This window comes from Bubalus bubalis, chromosome 12 (genome assembly GCF_019923935.1).
Source record: "Bubalus bubalis isolate 160015118507 breed Murrah chromosome 12, NDDB_SH_1, whole genome shotgun sequence".
NCBI lineage: Eukaryota > Metazoa > Chordata > Mammalia > Artiodactyla > Bovidae > Bubalus > Bubalus bubalis.
This window is the reverse complement of record NC_059168.1, coordinates 25,920,697-25,941,550: the sequence shown is the minus strand read 5'-3', so window position 1 is coordinate 25,941,550 and position 20,854 is coordinate 25,920,697. Positions and strand designations below refer to the sequence as shown.

The following is a 20,854-nucleotide window of genomic DNA, read 5'->3' as shown; positions in this document are numbered from 1 at the left end:
CATGATCTTAGTTTTCTGAATGTTGAGTTTTAAGCCAACTTTTTCACTCTCCACTTTCACTTTCATCAAGAGGCTCTTTAGTTCTTCTTCACTTTCTGCCACAAGGGTGGTGTCATCTGCATATCTAAGGTTATTGATATTTCTCCCAGCAATCTTGATTCCAGCTTGTGCTTCATCCAGCCCAGCATTTCTCATGACGGACTCTGCATATAAGTTAAATAAGTAGGGTGACAATATACAGCCTTGACGTACTCCTTTTCCTATTTGGAACCAGTCTGTTGTTCCATGTCCAGTTCTAACTGTTGCTTCCTGACTTGCATACAGATTTCTCAAGAGGCAGGTCAGGTGGTCTAGAACTCCCATCTCTTTCAGAATTTTCCACAGTTTATTGTGATCCACACAGTCAAAGGCTTTGGCATAGTCAATAAAGCAGAAATAGATGTTTTTCTGGAACTCTCTTGCTTTTTCAGTGATCCAGCGGATGTTGGCAATTTGATCTCTGGTTCCTCTGCCTTTTCTAAAACCAGCTTAAACATCTGGAAGTTCACGGTTCACATATTGCTGAAGCCTAGATTGGAGAATTTTGAGCATTACTTTGCTAGCATGTGAGATGAGTGCAATTGTATGGTAGTTTGAGCATTCTTTGGCATTGCCTTTCTTTGGGATTAGAATGAAAACTGACCTTTTCCAGTCCATGGCCACTGCTGAGTTTTCCAAATTTGTTGGCATATTGAGTGCAGCACCCTCACAGCATTATCTTTTAGGATTTGAAATAGCTCAACTGGAATTCCATCACCTCCACTAGCTTTGTTTGTAGTGATGCTTCCTAAGGCCCACTTGACTTCACATTCCCGTGTAGTATAACCCAGTACAAATCATTTAACTTTTTCTTTTTTGGATCTTCTTGTTCTCACCTCTCAAAGGAGAATTGAGCTAGAATACCTCCAAACACATTTATTCAGTGATTAATGCTTCACATCAGGTAGGCGCTTCCACTACTGGAAAAGGTCACACAGTTCCTACTTTCAAAGAGCTCGTGTGCTGACGGGAAATGACCCTCCAGGGTTTTCGGAGAAAATTTCTGAGCATTCAGTTGGGGATGCTTAGAACGCAGCTAGGTGAAGAGGGCGTGGGAGAGCTGGTTACACCTGAAGCTAATTCTTGGCTTCCCAAATATTCCTATTTCCCCAACAGATACTGAAAAGGGCAAAACTTTGCTGAGAAAGCTATTCCGAATTGTGTTGGAAAATACATAACTTGACTGTCACCTAAGTGTTTTTACAAACTAAGATGGCATGACAGCATAGTACTGTTTTAAAAGAGTTGTTTGAGTGGAAACCTTTGGGTAACTTAGAAACTTGTAGCCAAAGTTTACATATACAACACACAAAATATCTTTATTTATGTGCGCAGGGGACCCTTCAAGGTCGTAAGGCTGGGGGACTCTTCTAGCCCCAGATTTGGCGCAGGACTCTTTTTTTTTTTTTTCCCTTCCAAATCTCAATTATACTGTGATCTTAACCTCCGATGCTAGTGCATTTACTGAAGGAAGGGACGGGTGGGAGTTGGGGAATATAATGCGTTCACTTCCAGCACAGTGCAAAGGTCCTTAACGTTTTCCCGTCCCACACTTGGAGCGTACAGAACGTTCCTTTCGGTAGGCGTGGCAACCTGTGCTTGGAGCCGTAACAGACGGCCGCAAAATCCGCCGCGTGCGAATTGTCCCACACTCTTGGATCTTCATAATCGGCCCTTCTGGAGAATTCCCCGGGTTTCTGGCTAGTTGGCCCAGCCGCAAGCTCTTGCGCTAACCTGGGCGGAGTCGACCTTTTCCGACTCTACCAACTGAAACGTGTAGGGGTGGAAGGACTGAACATGCCGACATGAAGGAAAGAGGGCCGAAAGAGACGCCCCCTAAAATTATAAATCAAGCTATTTTATTATACAAATATCTCATGGGGGCTGTATGTCCTGGGAGAAGCAAGGTTTTCCATCTCCTGATTTATAACAACAGATGCTTCCCCCTACGTCTAGCAGGCCCAGTCGTTGGTCTCTTCCGCGCCGGGCAACCTAGCGGTCACGTGCCCCTCCTGTCCTTCTCGCTCGGCGTGCATCCTGCTTTGGGGACGACCGAGCCATGGCAGCTCTGTTGAGACCGGCCCGCTGGCTCCTCCGCGCCGCAGCGGCCCCGTACCTCCCGCTCTCCCTGCGCCTCCTCGCGGGCGGCCCGGGCCGGCCTCACGCAGCTCTCTGTTTGCGCGCCGCTCGAGCCAGGCCTGTTGCCGGGTGAGTTCCCGGCCGCTTCCCCCGGCCTTCCTGTGTGCAGCTCGGCCGTCCCCCCAGGTCCTCCCGAGGGCGAGGGCCGGGTCCTGTCTGTACTCTGTCTACACCCTTCTCCCGGCTCCTGGGCCTGGCGTCCCCGGGCCTCCGACCACACTCCCCATCCCGGAGGGGCGGAGTTTGGGTGGCGGGCTTGATCGCCTTCAGAAGGTCACGGGCATGGCATGCTTCGGGCATGGCATGCTTCCGGCATGGGTCCTAACCTTCGCCGTCTTGGACTGGGTCTGTTTGCTCTCGGGCTACGGACAGCCTAGGAAGCTGAAGGGGGCTTTGAAGCTGCTGCCGGGGGTCAGGTGATACTGCTTAAATCATTGAGTAGGTTGGGTGCTGTCCCACGTGCAAGCCGTATTGCACCAGCTAGGACTTAAAGAGAGCTTTGTTTTTGGGAGGGAGGGTAGGTTGGGAATTCTGGGTGAGCTAGTGATAGCTTAAAGGTGGAAGTTTAATTATGACCCCTTAGGGGTTTTGCCCGGAGAAGGCAATGGCACCCCACTCCAGTACTCTTGCCTGGAAAATCCCATGGACAGAGGAGCCTGGTAGGCTGCAGTCCATGGGATCGCTAGGAGTCGGACACAACTGAGCGACTTCACTTTCACTTTTCACTTTCATGCATTGGAGAAGGAAATGGCAACCCACTCCAGTGTTTTTGCCTGGAGAATCCCAGGGACGGGGAAGCCTGGTGGGCTTCCGTCTATGGGGTCGCACAGAGTCGGACACGACTGAAGCGACTTAGCAGCAGTAGCTGCAGCAGCAGGGGTTTTGCCTGCGTTTTGAGTGGTGTTTACCTCTGTGTTTACGAGGATGTGAGGTGGGTTGGGAGTTTTCACGGTAGGCTCCGTGTCAGTGAATGAATGAGCGGACACGTTCTAGGCACTCCTTGGGAACTGGGGGTGCAAAGACAAGTAAGAGTTCTCAGCGAGTGTCAAATTTGTGAATAAATACCCTCATGGATTGAGGTTTATCTGAAGGTTAGTTTGCTATAGACTTTGCCATGGAGAGGATATGGAAGCTTGCTGCTGCTACTGATGGAAGTGTTAATATGAGTACTATTCTAATCACCTGAGGAGGGTAGATGGGCACTGGGGTTTTATAATGGAAGCAAAACTGATTTTGAAAGACTAGTGTTTATATAAATAAAGGTACTTTGGGAGACAGCATAAGGACTAAGAGCTGAGCTTCTGGAATAGGCCCGGGCTGGACTGCAGGCTGCTCTGTATTATGCCACTGGACAAGTTAACATTTACAGGCCTCAGTTTCCTGTGATTGCACGGATCTTTGTGAATCAGGTTGGAAACCAACTCTGTGTGTAGAATTGTATGGAGGAAATGCTTTATGATTTCTTACACATCTTTGAAATACAGTGCACTTCTAACTTGGAGCCTACCTGGATTTTCTCATTAGGCCTGAACAGTTAACCTTTAAAAGTTGGGCCTGCTTTCACAGAACTACATCTCTTGGCTTTTTCAACGAGGTACTTTTGAGAAAGTTATGACCATTATTTACATTTTTCTAGTTCTTAACATCCTCTTGAGACCAGAGGATGGGGGAGGTTACAGTTCATCTTCACTGTTGTAGTTGAGGAAAACAGTGGAGAGAACACAGTCTAGTAGCAAGGGTGTTGGTCTGGGCCTTTGTCAGACCTGGGATCCATTTCCTTGCTGCATTACCTTACCTTTAAAAAAAAAAAAAAACCCAGAATCCAGACCCTGTCAGTGTAAGCGGGAGTTCAACCACTGGACCACCAGGGAATTCCTTTACCCACCTTTTTTGATCCTCAGTTCATTGTTTGTAGAGGTAACTAGGCCTTTTCCCCTTTCTTTGTAAAACTCATTTCTTGCCATTCAGGACTCAACTTTAAGAGAAGACTCAACACTCAGTCTAAAAAAGGACTCTATTTTAGTTTATCACAGCGTGTCTCACTTGTCTGATTTTATCTGCTTGCTATTTATTTCCTTAGTAGGAAGTGAGTTGCAGAAGAGCAGAACTCGGTCTTGTTCATCACTTTGTGCTCAGCTCATAGCAAGCCAGTAAAGAAGTATTTGTTTTCTTGTTCTCCTGGACTTAGAATACTTATATACTGTTTCCAACCCACAGCCTGTAAGCATGCCCACCTTTTTCCTATCTGAACAACAAAACCTTTCCCGAAACTAGACTTAACCTCGCATGCTTCCCAATCTCTCCTTGTCTGGACTCCTGTCTCTCATTTGCTAACTTCGAATTCACTCTTTGACTCACTGTAGTCGCACCACTAGGAAAAGCTGTCATCACTTTATTTAACTTTATTATGTGTATTTAAATTTTAGAATTTGTGTGCCTTGAGGAACAGTTGCAAAATATAGGGTAGGGGAGGCAATAAATTAAATATCACCCTTAATTCTATCACCGACAAAGAGCCATTGAGATATGTGGGTGTATATATCTTTTGAAATTAGATATATGTGAGATATAAGGTTATTTCATCTAATTTTTCAAAGGGACTTCTTAATAACCAAATCCTTTCTAAGGCCTCGACCTCTGGCATTAGTCTCCCATTTTCCCCTTAATGAAATCCCCACCCCCCCCTTTTTTTTTTTTTGATAAAAATTGATGACACCTCTCTTCCTTGATTTTTTTTTTTTTCTCTTTAAATTTTTTCTCACTTGCTTTGCCGCATCCTTTTTCCTCTGTTCATCTCTTAAATGCTGATGCCTTGAGGGGGGAGGGGAGCATTGAGGGATGGAGGGATTTGTCCTTAGTCCTTTGGTTTTCTCATTTTTTTTTCATTCCCTTGGGTGACTTCTTCCACTTTTATTGCATCAGGCCATACTTCCCTACCTGGTGATGGTAACAATTCCTCTCCTGGGTATGGACTGCCACTAGGTACCTCCAACCGGTTGAACTATAGGTACTTCAAACCCATACATCTCAAACTGGATTCATCACTTTACACCAGAAATTAACACCCTTGTAAGTCAACTATATTTCAATTTAGAAAATTTTAAAAAAGTATATCAAACTGGATTCGTCTTTCCTGTTGTATCTGTTCCTCTTGTGTTTTCCTGTTTTAGTGAACTGTACTATTTCTGTCAGTTTTCTAAAAGATTTTTCATTCACGTTTCCTTGACACCTCCCTGTCCCCACCTCTGCTGCTGCTGCTAAGTCACTTCAGTCGTGTCCGACTCTGTGCAGCCCCATAGACGACAGCCCACCAGGCTCCCTCATCCCTGGGATTCTCCAGGCAAGAACACTGGAGTGGGTTGCCATTTCCTTCTCCAATGCATGAAAGTGAAAAGTGAAAGTGAAGTCACTCAGTCATGTCCGACTCTTCGCATCCCCATGGACCGCAGCCTACCAGGCTCCTCCGTCCATGGGATTTTCCAGGCAAGAGTACTGGAATGGGGTGCCATTGCCTTCTCCAGTCCCCACCTCTGCTCCTGTGTATTGATTGTAGAAATGATGTTGTTCTATTAGATCTGCTTCATTTGGAATAATTCCCCACCTTCTCCCCACATTATTCTGTAGTTCCCATGATAATTTGATCATGTCATTGTCCTGCTTAAAATAGGACATGGTGGTGGCTCCCTGGTGGTGGTTCCAGGGTAAGGTGCTTCGTGATCTGGAGATGCCTGTGGAGCTGCCCTTCTTGTGAGTTAATTCCCATGCCATCCAGACTCTGCTTCAAAGTCCTTGACAGCAGGGCTTCTGAAACTATAATGAATGCAGGAATTCTCTGGGGGTCTTGTGAAAATGTGGATTCTGGTTTTGTAGGTATAGATAGGTAGGAGACAGATTCTGCGTTTTTAACAAGCCCCCGGATGATAAAGGTGCTGCTGGCCTGGGAACCAGCAAGGCTTTGATGGGCCACGTTCCACCTCTCTGCCTCTGATGGTGATTTCACTCTTGATATATGTCTCCTCTGTTAAATCTCTGTTGCTGGCTTCTGGTTAAATCTGCTGGTTAAATCTCTGGCTTCTCACTGTTGACCACTCCCTTGTGCAAAATTACTAAAGCATCAGTTAACACTATTGAGTTTGTACCCACTAGCATTGCAGACTTCATTGTAAGCTCCTTGAAAGCAGGGGCTTTGTCTTTTTTTTTTTTTTTGTCTCTTTTTGTTTCCCCTGGTGTCTTTAACTTTGTGGCATATAGTAGATGTCAAATGTTTGTTGAGTAAATCAATGAAAATCTTAGACATTGAGGAAGGAATATTTGTGAGAGGCAGAGGAGTTTGAAGGGGTACTCCCATTCATGTAAACCATTGGATCGCCACAGATTGACCTTGATCTTGATTTCCAGGCATGTCTGAGAAGGACAGATGAGTATTATTGAGTGAAATTATAGAATTTATTCATCAGTCCTTATGTGCTTATCAGAGGAAGGGTAAGCTTTGAGCTAAATCAGTTTGGGTGGCAGGTCTGGATTGAGCGGTGTCTTAAAGGTGAAGAGCACATGTTGCCTTATGACAGACTGTTGTGACTTCTAAAATCAAAAGGAAAGAAAAGTTTTCCTTGTATACCTCTCATTAAAAAAAAAAAAACTTTTTCAGCAAGTATCAAAAGTCTGTCTCGGTTCCTTGGAGTTGCGATTCAGCCTCTACTCCTTTTATCAGTTACAGAGGACAATGGTAGGCACGTGTGGCTTATTACATTGATATATGTGCTGTCCATAAGAGAGGAATGTAATAGTGTAGCATTTCAGAGACAAGAGAGTCATGTTTGAAATGTTTGAAATATGTTTGGCGAGAGTCATTTGTTTGGCGGTAGGGTATTCTGAAAGAGATGGGAATACCAGACCACCTGATCTGCCTCTTGAGAAATTTGTATGCAGGTCAGGGAGCAACAGTTAGAACTGGACATGGAACAACAGACTGGTTCCAAATAGGAAAAGGAGTATGTCAAGGCTGTATATTGTCACCCTGCAATTATTTAACTTATATGCAGAGTACATCATGAGAAACGCTGGACTGGAAGAAACACAAGCTGGAATCAAGATTGACAGGAGAAATATCAATAACCTCAGATATGCAGATGACACCACCCTTATGGCAGAAAGTGAAGAGGAACTCAAAAGCCTCTTGATGAAAGTGAAAGTGGAGAGTGAAAAAGTTGGCTTAAAGCTCACCATTCAGAAAACGAAGATCATGGCATCTGGTCCCATCACTTCATGGGAAATCGATGGGGAAACAGTGGAAATAGTGTCAGACTTTATTTTTTGGGGCTCCAAAATCACTGCAGATGGTGACTGCAGCCATGAAATTAAAAGACACTCCTTGGAAGGAAGGTTATGACCAACCTAGATAGCACATTCAAAAGCAGAGACATTACTTTGCCAACAAAGGCCCGTCTAGTCAAGGCTATGGTTTTTCCTGTGGTCATGTATGGATGTGAGAGTTGGACTGTGAAGAAGGCTGAGCGCCGAAGAATTGATGCCTTTGAACTGTGGTGTTGGAGAAGATTCTTGAGAGTCCCTTGGACTGCAAGGAGATCCAACCAGTCCATTCTGAAGGAGATCAGCTCTGGGATTTCTTTGGAAGGAATGATGCTAAAGCTGAAACTCCAGTACTTTGGCCACTTCATGGGAAGAGTTGACTCATTGGAAAAGACTCTGATGCTGGGAGGGATTGGGGGCAGGAGGAGAAGGAGACGACAGAGGATGAGATGGCTGGATGGCATCACTGACTTGATGGATGTGAGTCTGGGTGAACTCCGGGAGTTGGTGATGGACAGGGAGGCCTGGCGTGCTGCGATTTGTGGGGTCACAAAGAGTCGGACATGACTGAGCGACTGAACTGAACTGAAGAGGATACTGGTAATCAGTGGTCAGTGTTAACAGAGGAAGAAATTGGGAGGTTGTACTTTTATCCTCTGTGTCTCTGTGGGGTGGGATGTAGTGGAAGTTGACACTGCAGAGGCCAGTCAGTTGATTAGAAAGTTGGTTGGAAGCCATTGGAGGGTTTTGAGAGGTACAGGTCTTGGCAGTTTCCATAGACTCTGGGAGAGAGAGGAACTGGGAATGGATAGACCAGTGAGGAACAACCTTTGTACTGCAGATCAGGGTTAATGGGGCCTCAGCTAGGTGGTGCAGAACTGAAAAGAAGATAGATTTCTTTTCTGAGAGAACAGAAGCTTGGCAAGGATGTTAGAGTTAGGAAGAATTGAGTTGGAGATGAGGATAAAGGATAATACCTTTGGTGTAGATCTTTACCATTGTCAAATTGTGTGTGTGTGACTATATCACATACGCATTTGATCTTCTGTGCATTGTTTTATTAAAAATTAGGAAACTGCGGCTTAGAAGGGTGAAGTAATTTATCTAGAATCTCCACAGCTGGGATTCATCCCCAGATGCTGTGATTTTCAGTTCCCAAATGTTCTGAATATGTTGTGGTTTAGGTACTGAAGGGATTACTTATGGACATAAAAAGTATTTTTTTAAAGGCAATACCTAATACACTATAAATTGAGGAATTAAAGGCGATCACAAGTAAGTAAGCACATGATAAGATCTCAGAATGTAAACTCTGGAGGAAATATGGAGAATAATCTAATCTATCCCACTCTTTTATAGATTCTGCAGAGTATCTTGCTCCACATCACATCGTAGGTCCCAGCCTGGTTAACTGATTTATCACTTCCTATCAAAGCTGAGACAAAGGAGACCTCCCTCTGGACTGGAGGAGCCAGAGATGAAGGGGACATCTGGGTAGGTGGATAGGAATGGCATTGGCATTTCAAGCCAGGAGACTGTTATCAAGTGTAGAAGGGCTGCAAGTGACTTTTTTATTCTAAAATTCTGTTACTTACCATAAAACAAAGCAGCGTTCGGGGGGAACAGCTTAACTGGGCAAGACTTTCTGGAGAAATGAGGTCTTGCAAAATTCAGGGAGAAAATAGTGCAGGGAAAAAGTTCATTGTGACGGCTTTACAAAAGATTTTTTAAAAGATCAGTCAGATAAATTGAGTTGTTGTTCAGTGACTAAATTGTGTCCGACTCTTTTTGACCCCATGAACTGCAGCACGCCAGGCTTCCCTGTCCTTCATTATTGTCCAGAGCTTGCTCAAACTCTTGTTCATCGAGTCAGTGATGCCATCCAACCATCTCATCCTCTGTTGTCCTCTTCTCCTCCTGCCTTCAATCTTTCCCAGCATCAAGGCCTTTTCTGATAAGTCTGCTCTTCACATCAGATGGCCAAAGTATTGGAGCTTCACTTCAGCATCGGTCCTTCCAGTGAACATTCAGGGTTGATTTCCTTTAGGATTGACTGGTTTGATCTCCTTGCTATAACTTAATTTTGTTTTCAGCAAGAATATTAGAAAAATAAAGAGCTTGATGCAATAGTTATTTCAGAATATTTACTTAAGTAAATAAAGCTGCAGAATTAGGTCTTTGTCTACTTGGTATCCAAAAACATTGGATACCAGTGGAACATTCTGTTAACAGAAGTGCAACATTTTGGGAAACATTGCGTTATCTCTGTCTTTTTACATTGATTCCTGTTTGGTAAATGCTATTATCTCTGAAGTTTTAGAGGCTTAGAGTTGTGATAACTTGATCAAAGTTACACATCTTAGAAATGGCAGAGCCTGAATTCAGGTTAGTCTGCAGGACTCAAGCCCATGCTCTTAAAGCTGGTGTTTCCACTATGCCATGAAGGCTTCTGTTTTTGTCTCTAAAATTGATACATAATAGGCAGAGGATAAATTAAGTCTCTCTAGACTTGACTTTCACTTTTCACTTTCATGCACTGGAGAAGGAAATGGCAACCCACTCCAGTGTTCTTGCCTGGAGAATCCCGGGGATGGGGGAGCCTGGTTGGCTGCCGTCTGTGGGGTCGCACAGAGTCGGACACGACTGAAGTGACTTAGCAGCAGCAGCAGGGTACTTTTATTAATACCTGAATTTTTCTCTCTTACATGGGAGTGAAAATTAACAAATTGTACTGGCAAGACTTGTTGCCTGGAATATGTAGTGAAATTAGATGGGGGTGTCAGTGCTATGTGCTTCTTTCCCATCTCCACTGCCCACCCTGAGTTTCTGTCCGTCTCTCACCTGGACTACTGTAACAGCATCCTAAAATGGTATCTGTTTATTCTTACTGCCCTCTAATTTATTCTCCACCCCACAGCTAGACTGATCTTTTCAAAACAGACGTAGATCATACCACAACCGCTGTATCAGAACCCTAAAAACCTTCAGTAGGGTTCTGATACAGTTTTGTACTTGAGATGACATCTGTACCTAGAATAAAATCCAGACCCCTTACTTTCACAGTCCTCCATGTCTAGCCCAGCCTGCCTCTCCAGTATCATTCCATCTATTGGTCGCTTGCTTGGTCTGCCGACTGTTCTAATTTGCTGAGAATACTCATCTTCCATGTCTAGATCAGCTTTCCTCTCCAGTATCATTCCATCTGTTGTTGACTTGTTTGGTCTGTCGACTACTCTCGTTTGCTGAGAATACTCATCCTCTGCTGTCTGTATGGCTTTTTTTTTTCATCCTTAGTTTAGAAATTTGAGCGTCATCTTGGTACATTTAATCCAAAGTAGAACTGTGCTGTTATTCTTTCTTGAAAGTCCCTTGTTTATTTCCTTAGTAGAACTTAACATGACTGGTGAGTTTTTTTTGTTTTTTAAGTTTAATTGATTATCAAGTTTATTAATACTTACTTGGCTTCCCTGGTGGCTCAGACGATAAAGAATCCGTCTGCAATCAGGAGATCAGGATTCGATCCCTGTCCACACAAAACCTGCACACAAATGTTTACAGTAGCTTTGTTCGTGAAAATGGAAGTTGTGCCCAACCCTGGGACCCCATGGACTGTAGCTGGCCAGGGTTCTCTGTCCTTGGGATTTTCCAGGCAGGAATACTGGAGTTGGGTAGCCATTCCGTTCTCGAGGGGATCTTCCTGACCCAGGGATCAAACCCTGGTCCTCCTGCATTGCAGGCAGATTCTTTACTGTCTTTCTTTATTCAGGGCCTAATATAGTGGCCCCAAATAGAAAGCAACTTAATGTGTCCTACTGTAGGTGAACTGAGAAACAAATGGTATAACCGTACAAGGAAATGTTACTCAGCACTAAAAAGAAATGAACTATCAAGCTATGAAAACACACAGTGGAACCTTAAATGTATGTTGCTAGGTGAAAGAAGCCAATCTGGAAAAGACTATCCACTGTATGACATTTCAGAAAAGGCAAAACAGGACAGGTGAAAAATGGTTGCTTGCTTGTTCAGGAGGAGGGGGAGAGAATGAACAGGTTAGACACAGAGCATTTGTAATGCAGTGAAACTATTTTGTGGTTCTGTAATGCATGTCATGTATTTGTCAAAACCCATAGCATGGATATGTACACACACAGAGTGAACCCTGTTGTAAACTACTGGTCATCATTTGTAACAAATGTATCACACTAATACAGAATTGGGTCAAGGGAAAAGAGGATATAATATATGGTAACTCTGTACTTTCTGAACAGTTTTTCTGTAAACTTAAAAATGCTCCGAAAAAGTAAGATATTTTTAAAAGTGACAGGCTTAATAGGGGAGTCCAATGGAAGCCTGTATATAATAGGCTAATAGTAATCAGTCTAATAATAATCTAGCCCTTGTACATTGCTCAACTATAAAATCATTGTTTTTGCACTAAAGGGTCAAAAATCACTAGCAGCAATTAGTAAAAAACAAAGGCCAAAAAAAAAAAAAAAAAAAAAAAAAAACAACCTGAGAAAAATTACTTTTTAAGTGCCAGATTTTGTCAGAAAATTCAGTGGTAACCTGGATGTTAGTAGTGACTGCTGGAGTCTCAAGAGGGAGCCTGAGAAGTTTTAACAAAAATATAAAGGAGCCATATATGACATGAGTGGCATGATGAAATAGTTTTCCCTTATGTGTTTATGTCACTGGGTCATCAGGATTTGGAGCAGGGCATTTCAGCTGGTGCAGGCCAGATGTGTAGGTTCCTGCCTTGCCGTGGACCCACCTTAATCTTTCCTTTCTGTTACAACATACCTGTTGTTCTAGACTGCGTGCGTGCCCAGTTGCACAGTCATGTCTGACTCTTTGCGACCCCATGATGGACTGCCAGGCTTCTCTCTCCATGGAATTTTCAAGGCAAGAATACTGGAGTGGGTTACCATTTCCTCCTCCAGGGGATCTTCCCCGCCCAGGGATCGAACCTGTGTCTCGTGCATGTTCTGCATTGCATACAGGTTCTTTACCACTGCACCACCTGGAAGCCCTAGCTACAAAATTCTTTTTCTTGCAGAGTATGTTCAAGTGAATTTGAAAATAAATTGTGACTCAAATAAAAAAAGATAGAAAACGCAGTCCTACAAGGAAACACTGGAGAATCCTTTTGAAGAATGAAGAATCCTTTGGTTTAAATATGTAACCCTTCTCCCCAGTTTATTTTATAGTAGAGTCATATTTTGACTTAACTAAATAAAGCTAAACACACTTACACGTGAAAGAGATTTGACAGCATTAAAGATTTGTGAGAAAAAAAATAGCTTTAGAATGTTCGGTCTGCTGTGCTGGTTTATTAACATCTCTGTTTTCTGCCTGAATTTTGTTTGTTTGATGTTACATGTTAAACTGCATTTTGAATAGAAATTTTATTTTTATGCTCCTCAACAGTTTATCAGATTTGGGTTGTATAAAAAAAAATTGACAAATACTACACTTCACTACAATTTTTAAGAACTGTTTGTTTTTATTTATTTGGCTGCTCCAGGTCTTAGTTGCAGCACTCTGGGTCTTTACCTGTGGCATGTGGGATCTAATTCCCTGACCAGGGATTGAACCCAGGCCCCCCTGCCTTGGGAGCGTGGCGTGTTAGCCACTGGACCACCAGGGAAAGCCCCAGTTTTTAAAAGATTTATTTTTATTTATTTGGCTACTGGGGGCACACAGACAGGGTCTCCGACCTTAGTTGCAGATGTGGGATCTAGTTTCCCTGACCAGGGAACGAACCCAGGTTCCCTGCTTTGGCAACACAGAGTCTTAGCCACTGAACCACCAAAGAAGTCCCTTCACTATGATTTTGAAATCTCTCTTATTTAGCTTTCATTGGTGAGCAGTATTTTACACTCACCTGAACCTGACACATTGTTCTGGGTGATTTAAAATATTTTGTGTTTGCCTGACTAACATGGGGATAGGTTATTAATAACTGATCTTGTAGATAAAACAGCCAGATAAAACTTTTGAAAGTAAGGGATAAATATATGTAGCAATATGTAGCAGTGTATCTTCTGTGGTTCATAGGTAAAAATCTAGTATTCAGTTCACTTAACTAACTTTAATCAATTAGCCATCTACAAGTGCTGATCATTAGATTTCCTAATTAAGCAAGATGACATTGTTTTTAGTTAGTATTCTGATTTTTTCCGTTGTTTTCCAGTCTGCTGTTTTACATTGGTGGAATCATTGATGGCCAGAGTGGTTGTGTTTTGTCCCGGGTCCCAGTGGTAGAATTTCTAGTTGGGTATCGATTACTGCCTGTGTTTTGCATAAACTTGTGAAACTACTGGTGTTAGTTTCTTTAATGTAACATTATGTAACATTAAGTTTTGTGATTGGTTTTTCAGGTTAATAACATAAGAAGTCAACAATTTTATTTTTAAACTCATGAGTATGTATTTACTTTGGTAATTGACTGTTTAGTTCAGTTGCTCAGTTGTGTCTGACTCTTTGCAGCCCCATGGACTGGAGCACACCAGGCTTCCCTGTCCATCACCAACTCCCAGAGCTTGCTCAAACTCATGTCCATCGAGTTGGTGATGCCATCCAACCATCTCATCCTCTAATTGACTGTGGTTAAAAAAAAAAAAAAAGTGACATGTTAGAAAAAACTTGATTGTCATCGTAAGGGCTTTCTTGAATTAACAAGTAGAGTGTTTTTTGATGTATGGCAAAACCAATACTATATTGTAATTAGCCTCTAATTAAAATAAATACATTTAAATTAAAAATAAGTAGAGTGTTTTTACATTATTACTTAGTTAATATTTGCTTAGTGTGTATTCTTTAGTTACACTTACTGGCTACTTCTGAAAAGTCTAAGATATTTGGGGGTAAATGTGTAAATCTCTGCAATTAGATGATTTTATGTGAGATTTGACTGTATGGGAAGCTCTCATTCAAAGATACATGACAGGGCTTCCTTCACACATAAGGATTATTTCTGTTTCATGTTTGTAAATCAGGTACAGCCTGTATTTCTACAGTGTGAAATGCCTCTGATTTCATGTTTTGGCCTGCATGTTGGACCTGCTTTATTAAAATAAATGGTTTAAGGGTTGTTTGCTTTTTGTAAACACATACGCTAGTCTGACCTTAATTTATTAACTTTTTTTTTTTTCTTAAATGTTTTAGATTTATTTAGAAAGATGGGGAATACTTTTGTCATTAATGATCCTTTAAAAAACTACATACTTTTATCTTGGAAATGGGTCTTATTAATAATTCAGTATCTACACCTAGAAAATGTTGAGTGCTTTAGAATTCTTCAGAATTTTAGGTATATTTTAGATCTCTTGTTCATTTGTAGAGGTTAGAAGAGCTTTGTAGCATAATCTTCATTTTTCATTAACTTGGTTTTGGATAAGGGAGATTTAAAAACATACCATATTATTGTCTTAGTTTGAGATGATTCCATGTGGGAGGTTATCAAGAGACATTGTCAGACAGTTATTCAATAGGTTACTTTGCATACAATTTTTGTGCTTGTGATTTTATTTAAAGCAAAGGTCAAAACTTTCTTCCCTACCAATTTATACTTCCAGACATTTTTGCTATTATGCTATGAATTTAGGTATTTAATAACTAATAAAAAAGCTTTGTATAAATTTTACTCACAAAGATGACCTATGTGGATAGTAGTTGACATAGTTTATTACTAATTGTGTTTCATTTTGTAGAGGTCTACTGAGCCAAGCTAGGCTACATTCCATTGCTGCTGAAAAAAAGAATTATCTTCAGGAGGAGCCCACCTCTTCTCATAGAAGGAATGCCAGCCAATTTGATTGGGCTTTAATGAGGCTAGATAATTCTGTCCGAAGAACTGGCCGCATCCCTAAGACTCTTCTACAAAAAGTCTTTGATAACACTTGTCATTCAGGTATTTCAAGATTATTCAAAAAGTTGAACTTAAATTCTGGTTTGATGGTAAGCTCATTACAGAGCACATTATTTGGTACTTTAAATTTTGTCATTTCTATTTGTGATTTTATGTTATGGTTGTGATTTTTTTTTTTTTTTTTTTCCAACTCAGCAGAGCAGTTTTGAGTGAAACATTTTGTTTTGCCTGTTTATTTCAAAATCAGCAAATAAAAATCATCTTTTCCCACAGTTTATAAAAGAATCACTTTCAGTGGTAAATTTTCTTGGAAGATACTAGTTTTTATCTTCTCTTGCATAGTGTCTGCTTTCCCTTAGATGGTCACATATGAAAATTTCCAGAAAGACTGAAGACTGATAATCATTATTTCACTTTCATTTTCACTTAGCTGTTAACATTCGAGTCACTTATGCAGCTTTGATAGTCTGATAGAAACTTACAGGCCCTCAGCTCCCCTCCCCCCTACCCCCCCAAAAAACCTGACCACACAGGCTCACACAAAATCCTGCATGCAAGCCACACATATAATTTTGTGTATAGTTTTGAGACCGTTCACCAGCTTTCCAAAGCTCATCCATGATTTCAGTCACATTAAGAAGCTATAGAATCTAATGATGAGGAATACCAAAGAAGTATCAGTAATAACTGGCGTTTAAAGACAGTTTTTATCATTTTCTGCCTTTGATTTATTGAGTTACATGGCTATCACAGCAGTCAATTTTAGAACATTTCTATCATCCCCAAAATAAACCTCCACACCCCTAAACATCAGCCCTCAAACCCGCATCCCTTCTAGCCCTAGACAACCGCTAGTGTACTTTCTTAAAGGTTTGCTTATTCTGGATACTTTATATGAACAGAATCTTGGCAATAAGTGGTTTATTTTTGTTTTGAAATCAGCTTTCTGGGACATGTGGCTTAAGGGAGAAGGAAGTTAGTGTTTGTAAGGGATTGTAAACCTAAATTGAATATTCATGGATTTTAATTGGGCTGCTTTGTACTATTAGCATAAGATACTGAGAACCATAGCCTTTCAGTTGCAAGAAGTAGTGCATATAAATTAGCTCCTTTGTATTTATGTACTCTGTAGTCTTGCAGATTGTATAGATCTCTAACCTTAGCTTCCCTAAGAAAGCAGACCAATTTTTAAAACTTTTACTAACATTTTAAATGATACCTGATGATTGAGATAGGATTTTTCTGATTAGGACCCTTTTAGTATTATCTTTAGTGAGGCAGGACATTTTTAAGTATTTAAAGATTTCAGTTTAGGTTTATCTGTATGATACTGGGTATGGTGTTAAACATTAACCATCAACCTGTTTTCATAGGTAGCCCGGGTGGTAATCAAGCCTTGCTACTACTGCGCAGCTGTGGGTCTCTCTTGCCTGAACTAAAGCTCTCTGAGAGAACAGAATTTGCTCATAAGATATGGGATGAACTTCAGAAATTGGGTATGATTGTTTGAATATATGATGTGTATAAAGGGTGTGGATATTTTTTTCTTGTAGTAAAAAAAGAATTTCTTTGCATAAATGTCATTCAGTTTTATGGAGGGGTTTACTTGATTCATATTTTTCTTGTGTGATATGACTTATTTGGTGAGTTATAGTGACATCTAGGGGCATTAAGAATAAAGTAATTTTTCATAACAAGTAATACTTTACAGGTAAGTTAAAAAGAACAAAATAGAAAGACATTTGGTCTGTTAAAGTTACAAATGCACATACTGTTTGACCAAGTAGTTCTGTTTGTTAAAATTTATTGACATATCAAGCATTTCAGTGTTTTAATATGTTTTATTTTTTAAAAATGTCTTTTGAGGTATAGTTGATTTACAAATTATTTTAACCTCAGATATACAACATAGACCATTTGTTAGAATTTAGATAGATATACTCACATGTGCAAAAGGATATTCTTCATTGTAGCTTGTTTGCAATGGTAAGAATTTGGAACCAACTCTCATGTCCCTCACTAGGGATATTGGTTAAATAAATTAGAGTGTCTATAAAATGGAATATGGTGCAACCATAAAAAAAAAAATGGAGTTCTTCATATACTAATGTGGTGTGTTCTCCAAAATATAGTTAAAAATTAAGATGCAGAACAGGATGTATAGTTGGCTGCCATTCTGAAGAAAAATGTTTATAGGTGTCTGCATATAATAAAATGTTTCTGGAAGGGTAGTATACACTAGCTATAATTTTTACTCTAATTTTTTCTTTTAAAATTAAACTATAGTTGATTACTCTGGCTTCCCAGGTGGCTCAGTGGTAAAGAATCCACCTGGCAATTAGGAGACCTGGATTTGATCCCTGAATGGGGATGATCCCCTGGAGGAGGAAATGGCAACCTACTCCAGTATTCTTGCCTGGGAATTCCAAATCTTTTTATACTTTTTCAATTTGGGACTGTGAACATAGTACCTATTCAAAAAATAAAATAGTGTAAAAGATAATTTGATAAAATTCAATGTTCATTCCTGATTTAAGAAAATCTTCACAAACTATATATGTCTATATGTCAGTCACATAATTTAAAGACACATGTTGAACTAGAAGTATTTGTGAGAATGGGTTATATTCTCAAATAGAAAAGAGCCCTTACACAGTAGTACGACGTTTAATAACTCAATAGAAAGACATGTAGTGTTTTCTAATTTAACTTTTCACAAATACCTTTCCTCTACACTGTATATCCTTTGTGAGAGTAAAATTCATAGTATCTTTTTCTCTTTGCTAGTAGACCAGTGCTTTGAACTTACTATACTTGTTAAATAGTTGTTGAATTAATATTGTTAGAAACCTGGTAGGTTGCACCTGTGACTTGTTCGCAGACTTTTAATGCTGTAAGAGATTTTTTTTTTGCCTTGTCACACAGCATGTGGCATCTTAGTTCCTCGACCAGGGATAGAGCCTACGCCTGTTGCCTTGAAATACGGCATCTTAACCACTGCATCACCAGGGAAGTCCCAAGCTATAAGAGACTTTTTTTTAGCTTAGATAACATGTCCAAAGTTACAAAACGAGCTGTGAAAGAGCTGAGACTGGAACTGGGTTTTCCAGAGTAAAGGGGATTCTGGAGGAAACACTGGAAATGGTAGGCTCTCATTTCAGTGTTGCCACATGTTAAATTTTTAAAAATAGAATTACTTCTGGTGTATTCTTGGCCCCATTCTGTTAATATATGTCTCCTTAAGTTTTTTTGTTCAAGTCGTTTCATCTCTTTTGGAGTGTTCTTTGTTTCTTACTCTTGAAAGCAATCCATTTTTCAAGCTGTAATTTAAATCCCTCCAATCTAGAGTTTTACTTGCAGTCCCAATTTGTATCTCATCGGTTGCCTGCATTAGAGTTGTCAATTTGTCTTTTTAATATTAATAGATACTCTTCTCTAGGCGGCTGATGATCTTATTCATATTTGAATCTTCATCATGAAGCTTCCAGTGTTTTGCATATGTTGGGTACTAAAGTAATAATAATTGAAATTGTAGAAAATGAACTTCAAAAAAATTTAAATTCTACTTCATTAAATAGTGAGACTTGAACATGGTTCAGTTTTGAAAGGCTCAGTAAAGTTTATTGTGAAAGGCTTGAACTGATGTTCCCCAGACACCCAGGTCCACTCTTGTCAGTCAGTCAAATCTTAACTTAAAAAAATTCTCTAAGATAATAATCACATTTTGGAAAAGGATAGATGTAATTTTTTTTTAATAAAACTGTTTTCTTACAAAGCCTATTAATTTATTTGAAACTTCAAAAAACTTTGACTACTAGAGCTCTGATTTAGAGACAAAGGTAGGGATAAAAACTGCTCTGCACAAAAAAGCACAAACATGTTTTTTAGTATTAGGGCAGGTCCACATTTAATACAATTACATAATCTTGATGAAGGGAGCTATATAATGACATCTTCAAGTCTCTATGTTTTTCTTGAACAGTAGTATGCCAAGCTAATAAACATAACTGCACATAAAAGCCTTGTGAAATGACAGAAAAGTGTCAGCCCTTTACTGTGGGCAAGCACAAGGTAATACATGGAGGAGAAAATAATTGTCCAGATTACACCAATGGATGAGGGAGTGCTAATCTAGCAAGAAACCTGGCTTCTATCTAAAATAGTAATGTTTTAGAATATTCTTTTGAGTTTGAACAAAGTTGATGATAATTTGTAAAATTATTACATAATGAGATTGAACAAGAACATGATATTGTAACATTAAAAGTAATGGACAGTACAGCCAGGGCCATGAGATAGTATTAAAGATATACAGGTATATGGTAAGATACATAAGGACAAGCTGTTTTATAGCTTTTTATTGTTAAAGTAGGATGCTTTAGGATGATGTCCCTAAACTTTGAGTTTTTAATGTAAATTTTAGACAGTTAAAGACTTTCTCAATTCACTCAATGAAAGATAACAGTATTTATTTTTTTATAAAATTCTCTTTGAGAAATGACCCATGAAATTAACTAGACATAATACTAAGTATGGGGATAACATTTTTAATGAAATTCACAGAAATATTTTTGTCATCTGCAGAACTATGTTATTGTGACAGAAATAAAGAAATGAAACCTAGTAGAGTTTTGTCAGAGAAGGTGATGGCACCCCACTCCAGTACTCTTGCCTGGAAAATCCCATGGACGGAGGAACCTGGTGGGCTGCAGTCCATGGGGTCACGAAGAGTCGGACACTTACTGAGTGACTTCACTTTCACTTTTCACTTTCATGCATTGGAGAAGGAAATGGTAACCCACTCCAGTGTTCTTGCCTGGAGAATCCCAGGGACGGCGGGGCCTGGTGGGCTACCGTCTGTGGGGTCGCAGAGTCGGACATGACTGAAGTGACTTAGCAGCAGAGTTACGTTAACTTTTATCTTGACCATAAAATCTTCCTGAAAAACCACAGTAGATGTCGCTTACCTGGATTTTGAACAGTATTTTCAGCTTTTCCAACACACTAGAGGAACTATTTTTTCTAGAGGAAAATTAGAGGAAAATGTGCACTAGAGGAAGCAATTTCTGACTGGAAGGGAATACTATGCTTCATAAGTAAGAGGCCTTTTAATACTTGAATAGATGGTTGCATGTAACTGTCCATTAATTCAATAGTTACTCTTGTATACTTAGTTTGCTCTGTTCTGACAGGATTTCTACATGGATGGGTCTAAATATGGGGTAAAATTCTGAATTGATCATTTTACCCTTTTTGTTACATTTAAGTGCACATATTTTAGTTGTGATAAAGGGTATGACTTTTCTAAAAATCTTATATAAATTTCACTTGTAGGTACTGTGTATGATGTAAGTCACTATAATGCTTTGCTTAAAGTCTACCTTCAAAATGAGCATAAATTTTCACCAACTGACTTCTTGGCAAAAATGGAAAAAGAAAACATTCAACCAAATCGAG

General features: G+C 40.1%; 1 protein-coding gene across 2 annotated transcripts in view; it reads left to right on the top strand.

Moving 5' to 3' along the window:
- Nucleotides 1-1,489: 1,489 nt before the first annotated feature.
- The window catches only part of LRPPRC (leucine rich pentatricopeptide repeat containing), a 101,140-nt gene continuing 81,775 nt past the window's right edge, over nt 1,490-20,854 (top strand). Inside the window, exons 1-5 of one of the 2 annotated variants that reach the window (XM_025260948.2) lie at nt 2,149-2,286; nt 8,887-9,021; nt 15,240-15,439; nt 16,771-16,893; nt 20,732-20,853. In XM_025260948.2, the coding sequence (XP_025116733.2) occupies nt 9,005-9,021; nt 15,240-15,439; nt 16,771-16,893; nt 20,732-20,853 (462 nt within the window). In that variant the 5' untranslated portion in view covers nt 2,149-2,286; nt 8,887-9,004. Of the gene's footprint in view, nt 2,287-8,886; nt 9,022-15,239; nt 15,440-16,770; nt 16,894-20,731; nt 20,854 lie in introns of both variants that reach the window. The other variant, XM_025260946.2, reaches the window with a different exon arrangement.